Source organism: Bufo bufo, chromosome 9 (assembly GCF_905171765.1).
Source record: "Bufo bufo chromosome 9, aBufBuf1.1, whole genome shotgun sequence".
In the NCBI taxonomy this organism is placed as follows: domain Eukaryota; kingdom Metazoa; phylum Chordata; class Amphibia; order Anura; family Bufonidae; genus Bufo; species Bufo bufo.
The window spans coordinates 189,749,196-189,759,916 of record NC_053397.1 but is presented as its reverse complement, the minus strand read 5'-3'; the positions used below and the strand labels follow the sequence as shown (position 1 = coordinate 189,759,916).

At 48.6% G+C, this 10,721-nt stretch overlaps 1 protein-coding gene across 1 annotated transcript; it reads left to right on the top strand.

Annotated features, from left to right (window-relative positions):
• Positions 1-479: 479 nt before the first annotated feature.
• Positions 480-10,253, top strand: ARPC5 (actin related protein 2/3 complex subunit 5). The gene is made up of 4 exons (XM_040406714.1): positions 480-697; positions 4,284-4,356; positions 5,009-5,185; positions 7,280-10,253. The coding sequence occupies exons 1-4, from the start codon at positions 558-560 to the stop codon at positions 7,340-7,342; spliced, it is 453 nt and encodes a 150-aa protein (XP_040262648.1). The 5' UTR covers positions 480-557; the 3' UTR covers positions 7,343-10,253.
• Positions 10,254-10,721: the final 468 nt, after the last annotated feature.

The window sequence follows — 10,721 nt, the reverse complement described above, 5'->3', positions numbered from 1 at the left end:
GTATAAGTGCGTAAAATAAATAACATAAAAGTGGGAATACTCCCTTAAAGGGGTTGTCTCAGCTCGGATATTGATGGTATATCGCTAGGACACGGCGTCAGTGTCAGCTCTCGGACCCGTCCCTATCTCCAGAACAGGGCCCCCCAAAATGAAGGAGAGCACGCTGTGCATGCGCGTCCGCCCTCTATTCATTGCTATGGGAGTTCTGAAAATAGGTGAAAGGCTTTTGCTCACTAAAGTATACCAAGTGGGCACTCTTAGACTGGCACACTCCGCACCCATTATATACCCTGTGAACAAAGCCTAATACACTGCTACACCATCCCTATATCTGCACACACACATCACACCCCGTTCATACATGTTGGAGCACGTGACGTCACCAGACCGCTGGCGGCCTCCCCGCTCCCCTAGCGGCCGCTGTCGGCGCTGCACACAGTCCCAGCAGTCACTCAGTACAGGAAGCCGGGTGTTCAGAGCGGAAGCGGCTGCGCCTGCGCACTGAGCCCGGCCGCTCCCTGCCTTTCTGCCCCTGCTGCCCGGCGCTCCGGTACAGGATGGCGAAGAACACGGTGTCCGCCCGCTTCCGTAAGGTGGATGTGGACGAGTACGACGAGAACAAATTCGTGGATGAGGAGGAGGCGGGAGAAGGACAGCAAGGACCGGACGAGGGGGAGGTGGACGGCGCTATCCGGGGATATCCTTCTGTGTGTATAGGTGTGTGCGGCTTTCCTGCGGTATATACTGGGCAGGTGCAGACGGTAAAGCCGTATATAGATGTATGGGTAGCAGTGACTCATTCATCATGCAGCGGTGCTGAGTGTTACGCCGGATGTAGCAGAGCTGGGTTTTGTCATGGAGCACAACACATGTTATCAGGATATTCCTGTGCAAGCTTTACATGGGACTGCAGGCTAATGAGCTGTCTGACTAATTCGGCTCTGCTGCATCTATCAGTGCTGTCAGACTGCACATGGCATCTCATTACTGGGGTGCAGGCAGAGGGGTCCATGTTGTGTAAAGAGGAACCAGGGGGCCACTACTGGGTGCAGCCTCTACTTCTGCTTCTCCAGGTCCTGCGCAGGCGGTGGCGCTGTACAAGGCGCAGGCGGTTACAGGTTTGGTGTCCGATCATGTAGTGTTAAACCACATGCATGCTGTCCGTGGGGGGATGCAAGTAGTGCACTGCCCCCCAATAATTCTCTGCTATGGGTTATGGGCATGATTTATGGACACCGTAAAGGGGGGCACCTCGGTAAGTCAGAGTGGGTTATGGCGGGAGCTAGACAAATTCTCCAGAACAAAAGCCGCCCCCCCCGTGTCTGCTGTCAGTGAATGGAAATGTTTGCTTGCAGCAGAGGCGGCATCTCCCATAGCTGTTGGCTCAGCGCTTGTCCCATAAACAGCTACTCCTCCAGACCCCTCCGCACACATGCATGCTCTGTTTGGCCGAGAATGCATGTGTTTTCAGTGGCAAAAGAGGAGAACGCCTCTGGCGGTGACATCTCCTGCCAGAGCAGAGAGATCGGGAGCCTTCTCACGGATTATTTCTTTTATTATTTACTGTTATACACTGTTGGTGTCCACCTTTTACGACTGAGGTTGTCGGTGCCTGCTGGGAGTAGTAGTTTTGCTGGAGAGCTGTAGGTTGGAGGCCACCGTATCTATAAGATGCCTTCCTATAAAGGTTCCCCCTGAGGCACAAGACATATGTGCATATCCGTATGGTGCCCAAGTGCATCCCATTTTTTTTATTTTTTATCTTCAGACCCATTCATTTGAATGAATGAGTCTCGGAGGCAGAGCTGCAATACCGCAAACAACCTGTTGGACAGGGTGGTGCTGCTTTTGGAAGAAAGCAGCCATGTCACCCCGGACAGATCCAATCACTTTGTGACCACCGTACCATCACCTGGCTGCCTATGACTTGTATATATGGCCGCCTTTGGAGCGTCTTGGGTATGATCTTGTATCCCAGCGCTCCAGAGAGCGCGCAGATTGAGTGTTGTGACCTTTGCGCTGCCCGGCAGTGCTTGGCGCTGGCTGTGTACACACCTGGGTTATTACACCTCTTGCTGCCTGTTATCAGTTAGTACGCGGCGTACAGGCTGCCGCTGGAGGGACACAAGCCGAGTCTTGCTTGCAGTTCAGGAATGCAGGAAGTGGGATCCTGAGACGCGGGGAAGATGGAAATGCAGGCACGTCGAGCATATTCTGGCACAATATCTGAGGCTGACGTGCAACATGTAAGGGCTTGTGCACACAAACGTATTTATTGGTCCGCGTCCGTTCAGTTTCTTTTTGCGGCGCGTATGCGGAACCATTATAAAATTAAAAATAAATAATAATAGCCGTTATTTCAATGGGGCCGCAAAAAGATAGAACGTCCTATTCTTATCAGTTTTGCAGACAAGTGTAGGACATTTTCTATTGAAATGAAAAAGAAAAATGGTAGCGTGCACATGGCCGGGATCCATGTTTTGCGGATCTGCGATTTGCGGAGCGCAAAACACTTCCGGCCATGTGCATGAGCCCTAACTGGTGTGGGTGCCCCTGGATGTTGCTATTGGATGTCCTCTTCACATGGGACAAATAACAGGACGGTTCCCTGTATCCTGCCCAGCAGATGGCAGGTATTATCTTATTAATAAGATGCAAGAGGTATCTCCTGAGAAAACGGAACCATCTCGCTAGCGCCACCTTTGGAAAATGGCCAGAATCCTACTCTGTACTGATGAGCGGCAAGCCCCCCGAAACAGCTGTCTAGGGACGGATATCTGGCCTGGCTATTTTACCTGGTCATATCCCAGATCTTGTTAAAAAGTCAGATTTTTGACTTGAAGAATGCCACTTCCACAAGGTGGCGCTATTGAGATGGTGCTCTTTCCTTGGGAGATACCTCTTTGCATATTGTTTTCCCATGGAGCAGTTCCAGTAAGTCTCCATACAGGGCTGGACTCTTGAAGTAGAGACCGTCCCCCACCTGAGCGGATTATTAATAATGGATATTTGCTAAATAATGTATTCCAGCTATTAGTGCTGATCACTCTGCAGCTGTATTCAGACCTCCATTAAAGGGTATCTAGGTAAGGGGCTGTTACATGCATTAGGGGTCTCTACAGGGAGGAAATGTTGCTCTCTAGATGAGCTGTAATTTAGAGTATTTTTGGGGGGCTGTGTAGTCTCATGTCCCATTCGGAGATACGTACATAGGCTCTGTGTCTCTCATCCATTGGTAAGCTGCTCATACACACGAAGGGGGGCATTCACTAACCTATTTACGCCACAGAGCTGGAGTAACTAGTTCACACATTCTGTCGCCCGTCATTTGTGCAGCAAAATATGGTAATTTCCCACTAATTTTTAGAAGTGGCGAGAAAAGGGCCCTCCACATTGATCTTTCCTCACACCAGTGTTCTGGCATGAAGAAAGACGTAAATGGGCATTCCCATCTGAGACAATGGGGACATATCGCTGTCTGATAGGTGCGGGTCCCAGCGGTAGGACCCACACCTATATCAAGAAAAAAGCGGTGGCTGGAGGACCCCAGGTTTCCCCGGGTTCGGCCACCACCAAACGCTGTCCCCATGGAAGTGAATGGGAGCGCACCGCACTTGCGCGGCCACCACTCCCATTCATTTCTATGGGGCCATTGGAAATAGCCGAGCCAGCACTCCCAGAGGTGGGACCTGCACCTATCGGACAATGGGGGCATATCCTAGCAATACGCACCCATTTTCTGAGATGGGAATACCCCTTTAAATCTACAGCAGCTCGGAGGTGTGCGCCTCTGCGTAAATTTGGCCCATCCTCCAGCAGTACAATACGCTGGTCTTGATGAATGTCCCTCTAAATGTATACCAGCCAACCATTTAATGGGATGGGGGGGGGGGGGGGTCAGCCTTATGACTTGACGTCAAGGATGATAAGGATCAGGCTGTTGGATTTCAGCATGACCAATCCTTTTGATTTTAGAGAGATAAGCCAGCGTCAGAGGCGTTCAGCAGCCTATTACCCCTCTTCGCCCCATGCAGAACACATGCATACTCAACTGAGCGCGCGTGTGTATGGTGGGTCAGTAAATGATTGTTTGCCTCGTCTTACTTTGCAGCCATGGTCCATGAGATCAGGACTTGGTAACAGAGTCTATATTAGGAAATTAGAGCGCATTCAATGCTTAGTTATTTCTTCTATATTTAGGAATCCCCAGAGAACCCCGTTACTAAGACGGTTCACATGAAATCATTGGTCGTTCTTGTATGATTTCCTTAACCCCTCAGCACAGGGAACATGATGGGCGCGCTGCAGGCTGTTCTGAAGAACCCGCCGATCAACGCAAAGAATCAGTCGGCAAAGGTAAGGTCACGAGCAACATTAGAGGACCATGAACATAAAGAAAATATAGCATGAAAGCACTGACACCTACCTACTTAAAGGGATTCTCCAGTTCCATAATAAAAAAAATTTTTTTTTATCTGCCCAGAGTACCCCAAACACTACATATATTTGCCTCATCTACCTGCACTTTCCTTCCCCTGTTCTCAGCATCACTGTGTCCTGGCAGGATGTGTACATGCAGAACTTCCTGTTTTCTTCAGCTTCTGCTCGGTTTGCTAACCGACTCCAGCATGCTTTGCTCTGTAATATTTCTCAGGGCGTGTTCTGTCTGCCACACTGTCCCCTCTGCAGTAGTTACGCCTCCTAAACCTCCCTTCTCTATCTTAGTTAGGCAAAGCAAGCCCTGTGAAACATGATAGAGCAAAGCAAGCTGGAGTTGGTTAGCAAACCCAGCAGGAAACTGATGAAAACAGGAAGTTCTGCCTGTGAACATCCTGCCAGGATGCAGTGATGCTGAGAACAGGGGAAGGAAAGTGCTGACATGGGGCCACAGTATGCATGGTTTGGGGTACTCTGGGCAGATAGGAAATCATTTTGGGACCGGAGAACCCCTTTAAAATATATTGGAAGCCTGTAGTCTCGACAATATATAATTATGTTCCTGTTTCAGGATCGAGCAGAGAGTCTTGTGCTGAAAGTTCTGGTCTCCTTCAAAGCCAACGAGATCGAGAAGGCTGTCCAGTCCCTGGATAAGAACAGTGTCGACCTGTTAATGAAATACATCTACAAAGGCTTCGAGAGCCCGTCTGATAACAGCAGTGCTGTTCTACTGCAGTGGCATGAGAAGGTGAGCACATACAGAGGCCGCGGAGGAAAGATCCTGGCTCATACGCCAAACGTAACCATGGTCCCCCATTTACCTTTCATGCACGGTATACATTTTTCTTAAAGGGGCTTTCTGGTTATAATTATATTTTAAGTAATGCCCCCAGCCTGTTTCCGGAAAAAGAAGATTCATACTTACCCGCTCCATGCTGCTCCGTTCTGCCTCCATCTTCCGGTCCCTGCACTGTTTTCTTCGGTGGCGGTGCATGACCTCACTTCTCAGTAGTCATCTCATTATCATCACAAGCAGAGAAAGAGAAAGCACATCATCTACCATTGAAGATAGGTCATCAATAGGGATGGTCGAATCGACTTCGGAAGAAACATCCAAAGTCGATTCGCATAAATCTTCATTTGAACACTGTACGGAGCGAGTGCTCTGTACAGTATTAGAATGTATTGGCTCCGATGAGCCGAAGTTATTACTTTGCGAAGTCTCAAGTAATAACTTCATATATTGATTTCTACTGTTAAAAAATATTTCCCGAACTCGGGTTCGGTTTCAAGGTACCACTTGGAACCGAACCCGAGTTCATGCAACTGATCGGCGGGGGCGCTGGGACTTTTCCCCCCGCCAGTCTGATAAATACAGAGGATAGGTCATCCATATTTTGTCACTGCACAACCCTTCTAATATCATCTTAGACAAGATGGCTGCCCCCATATTCTGGTACAGAAAATAAAATTGGCACCCAGAAAATAACATTTAGATTACAAGAATAGAATATTTTAGTAATTGGTTTTAATTAGCCAAAACTATCTATTTGGCATATTCCCTGTTAAATTTAGTTTCGGCTCATGAGTAATCCTGCATGGTGCTTGCACAGTCTCCCGGCCTCCGCCCTGATAAGAGCTTTATCTGGAACGTTTACTTTATCGATAGTGCATTTAGGTGACATTGTAGTCCGAGTTCACATCTGCATTGGAGCCGCTGTTCCGTTAGATTTCCCTACCCTCGTCACTTCCGGCCGCACCAGACATGACGTGAGGAGGTGTGCTGCGCAGGCGCACAACGACTGGGTAGGAAAATTTCACAGCAGACTTAGCTGGACACCCTGCCGACACTGCGCATGCGTCAGGAGCCTCACCAGCGGTTAGGGTAGGGGAAAATTACGGGCCAGTGCTTTTTCCCTACCCTAACCGCTGGGGAGGCTCCCAGCGCACGCGCAGTGCGTAGGCGCGGTGATCGGATGGATGTTCTCAGCTGGACACCAGCCGACACTGCGCGTGCGCTGGGAGCCTCCCCAGCGGTTAGGGTAGGGAAAAAGCACTGGCCCGTAATTTTTTCCCTACCCTAACCGCTGGTGAGGCTCCCGGCGCATGCACAGTGTCTGCCGGTGTCCAGCTGTGAAATTTCGCTACCCTGTCATTGTGCGCCTGTGCGGCACACCTCCTCGCGTCATGTCCGGTGCGTCCGGAAGTGACGCGGGTAGGGAAATCTCACGGGGTAGAAAAATCTAACGGAACAGCGCCATCCCAGGTTCAGTCATATTTGATAGAAACAGTGGTGCGACCGGCAGCACTGTTCTTCCCGTCCAAATGACGGAGGCTGCCATGAAATTGCATCTGTCATCAGATTTGTCCCTATGACACTGGCTGACCTGTTTTATGTGCACTTGGCAGCTGAAGGCATCTGTGCTGCCCCATGTTCATATGTGTCCGCATTGCTGAGAAAAATGGTGTTTTAATATATGCAAATTAGCCTCTAGGAGCAACGGGGGCGTTACCATTGATACGGCCAGGCAGTAAAAATGTTGTCATGTCTGGTCCTGTCAATAAAAATGCAGTTGCAGAGAGAGCAAGAGTATCTTGGTGTAATGGTAACGCCCCCGTTGCTCCTAGAGCCTCATTTGCATATATTAAAACATCATATTTCTCAGCAATGCGGACACATATGAACATGGGACCAACACAGATGCCTTCAGCTGCCAAGCGCACATGTAACAGGTCAGCCGGTGTCATAGGTACAAAACTGCTGACAGATGCCCTTTAATGTTGTTAGAATGAAATGTCTATGTAGCTCCTGTCTGAATGCTCCTGTTTGTCTCCTCTGCAGGCTTTGGCAGTAGGTGGCGTGGGTTCTATAGTCCGGGTACTGACTGCCAGGAAGACCGTTTGAATGTTCAGCTGGTTGTGATCGATGGAAGAACTGGTGCCAAGACCAAAACTCTGAGCTGCAGCCTCGCTGTAGCCGCCCATCCATTCCTTTGTTGTTGCCCACGTTTCTATTCTCCTTTTTTTCTTCTTTAGCCTTCGTTTTGTTTTTAAATACCATTTTGAAGTACGCAGAGCTTGTGAGAGTTTGCTGTGAGTGCAGAGCTCTGTTGACATGAGTGCTAAATTATCCGCGTCCCCTGCCCTCCTTGAGCTGGGCTCTGTTGAATAGCCATCCCCCTTCCCATTTCTACAGGTTGCAGTGTCGTCTGCTCCGAGGTGAATGGTATTGCGCCTTATAACCTCATTTTCGTCAGGGCTAATCCTCACAGCTCGGCACTGTAAGCGAGCTGGTCCCCTTTCCCTGCGTTCCTGCTGCTGCCCCACCTTCCACACCGTTGGGGCAATTCTCTCAGGATCAGCGTTTTTTGCAATCTAAGGCCTTTTTCTATCATGGAACAGTGTCCAGAGACCGATTTAGGCTCCGTCGTTATCTTTGCCGACGGGGGTCTGGATTTTGTTACCATTAACTCCCTCAGGTCCTAGGTGTACAAAGGGATAAATTATATAGTAAAACGATTCACTCTGCTGTGGCTCCTTGGGTTCCTTTCCGTAGCCAACAAACGCGGGGGTCTGCAGTAACCCGTCATAGGGCCCCCGTAGCAGAGGCGATAATTTTGTGGGCTGAATAGCAGGAAGACGAGTTCAGGTGACCATTGGGTTCCATTCATATTAAAGGGATTGTCCAGGATTATAAAAACATGACCGCTTTATTTTAAAAACGGCACCACCCCCCGTCCACAGGTTTTGTCCAGTATTGCAGCTCTGCCCCATTTACTCCAATGGAACCAAGCTCCAATACCAAACACAACCCATGGACAGGGATGTTGCTGTTTTTGGAAATTAGAAATTAGCTGTGTTTTTCTAATCCTGGACAACACCTTTAATTATTAAGATTTAGAAACTGGGGATATTGATTGGTGCCAGTGCAAAGGAAACATGGAGCAGTTGCCCATAACCAATCAGATTGCTTCTTTGAATTTCAAAAGGGCCTCTGAAACCATGAAAGCTGCACAGTGATTGGTCGACTCGGGCAACTGCTCCATTTTTTTTCCTTTGCACCAGTTTTGATAAATCTTCAGTGTTTTTCGATGCACTTTTCCTCCTTTTGTTATGGTTCTGCCCACAAAATGGTTGCTTGTGTTATGTGTAAGACCAGAGGTGCTCTTTGAAGGGATTTTCATATTGACGACGTATCTTTAGGATAGGTCATCAATACGGGATCAGTAGGGGGTCGGACTCTCGGCACCCCAGCTGTTTGAGGAGGCTGTGGCGCTCACTGGATCTTGGGTTAATGCTGTGGCCTCCTTGCAGCTTATCAAGCACAACGCTGTTCTTGGTATCACAGCTCAGCCCCATTCATTTGAATTGGGCTGAGCTGTGGCTAGGTCATGTGACCAGTGAACATGACATCACATGACTTGGGAAGAGGCCGCAGTGCTCAAGGAGTGCCTCGATCTCTTTATACAGCTGATCGGCTGGGGTGTCGGTCATACTGATCACCTATCCTGGAGGGTAGGCCATCAGTATGAAAATTCCAGAAAACCCCTTTAAAGTGGATCTGTCACCTCTCCTGACATGTCTGTGTTAGTGACTATTTGCATTCTCCACGTGATAACAATTCTATGGGCATCTAATTTTTTGACTCTTTTATGTTGTATCGTTTATTATTCCTGCTAGAAATTAAGAATGAATTGCTAGAAAATTTCTGTGACGATCCAGATGGGTGCTACCAGTTTGGGTTGTGTCCCTGCACAGTCTGACACTAGCAGGATAGGGGCAGACTGCAGGAACACATCCCCATCTGGTAACGCCCATCTGGACCTTCGCTGCAAACTTCTAGCAATTCGTTCTTAACTTCTAGCATGAATAATAGAGGAATGAGACCTCATAGAGTCATTGTTATGATATGGGAAATGCAAGTAGTTACTAAAACAGATCTGTCAGGGAGGGGGGACAGTTCAGTGCTTAGAAATGTGATTTTTGCATCTATCTTTTAGACATGGTAATAGCCTAGATCAAATTTTAATGGGGGCATGAAGATGGCTTATAAATTGGAAATAATTGACCCTTTAAAACATAACTTTTACTAAAGATAAAGAATAAAATCGCCCTGTAATCACAACAGAGGGTAAACGATGTGCATGGGCAAAAGAAATGGCCCAACCAGCATAATGCATGTAGTATCCCATATGCACACAGATAGTCACAATAAATGGGAAATGATCAGAAAGGGCAGGGCTGGGGCGGCTGATGTGGAGGGCGGGGAACACTCGCCCTAGCGAGGCCCTACTTAGACCTCAGCCCAGGGACAAACCTAGATGGTGGGATTTCCCTGTCTTCGCACCTGTCCTGTAAAACCCTAAGAAGCCCTAGATGGTTTTATATGATAATTATAACACCCCGACGCGTTTCCCCCGGTTGGGTTCCTCAGGGGGTCGGTGCCGGAGCACGTCTCACCAGGCACGGAGGAGGAACCTCCGGCCGGTGGAACGCACGCCGCGCTGTTACTTCCGGTATCGTGGAACGCACGATCATTATTGAGGCCATATGTGCCGAATATTGATAGATATCTACCGGTGGCCTTGATGGGTGTTTTTAATTCCAGCCGTCAGTGACACCAGGCTTAGTTGGAAACATACATTTTATATAAGGTTATGGGCTGGCATTTTAAGTCTGTCTTGGCGGTGCCCACAGGCTTGAACTGTGCCTGGTAGGGCTCTAAAAGCTGGATTTGCAAAATGGGCATTTAGGCCTAATGCCAGGAAGGCGGCTGGATATAATACAGGTGTATGTAACAGAATTTAACCAGATGCCTAAAATTTACAAAAAGTACCATATCCTAAAGGGCTAGGCTTTGCCATTCAAGCAGTTGGTTGCTGGCATGGGCCATCATGTTCATTCAATCAGCGATTTGGCGAAATGGTGGATGAGCTGTCCTGCCAAAAACCACCAGCTGTCTGCAAAAAGGATTTCATATAAAAAGCTGCATATTGTACAATGCATCCTCACATTTTTTTTGCAACCTGAAAGCACCCAAGGGCAGAGTTGGCTTTCTGGTCTCTGCCCCTCTCGGACAGGCTCATGGTTGAAAGGCTTAGTGACTGATGCTGTCCGTCTGGTTGGTTCAGGTCCCACTTTCTCTGCAGAGCAGACAATGTGATGGGACCTGCCCAGTAATTTCATGGATCAGCAGATGGTTACCAAGCTAGAAAGCACCTTGCAACCACCTACCCGACAAGGGTTGGAAGCCTTAATCCAATATTTGCTAGAGGGGCCTTTAA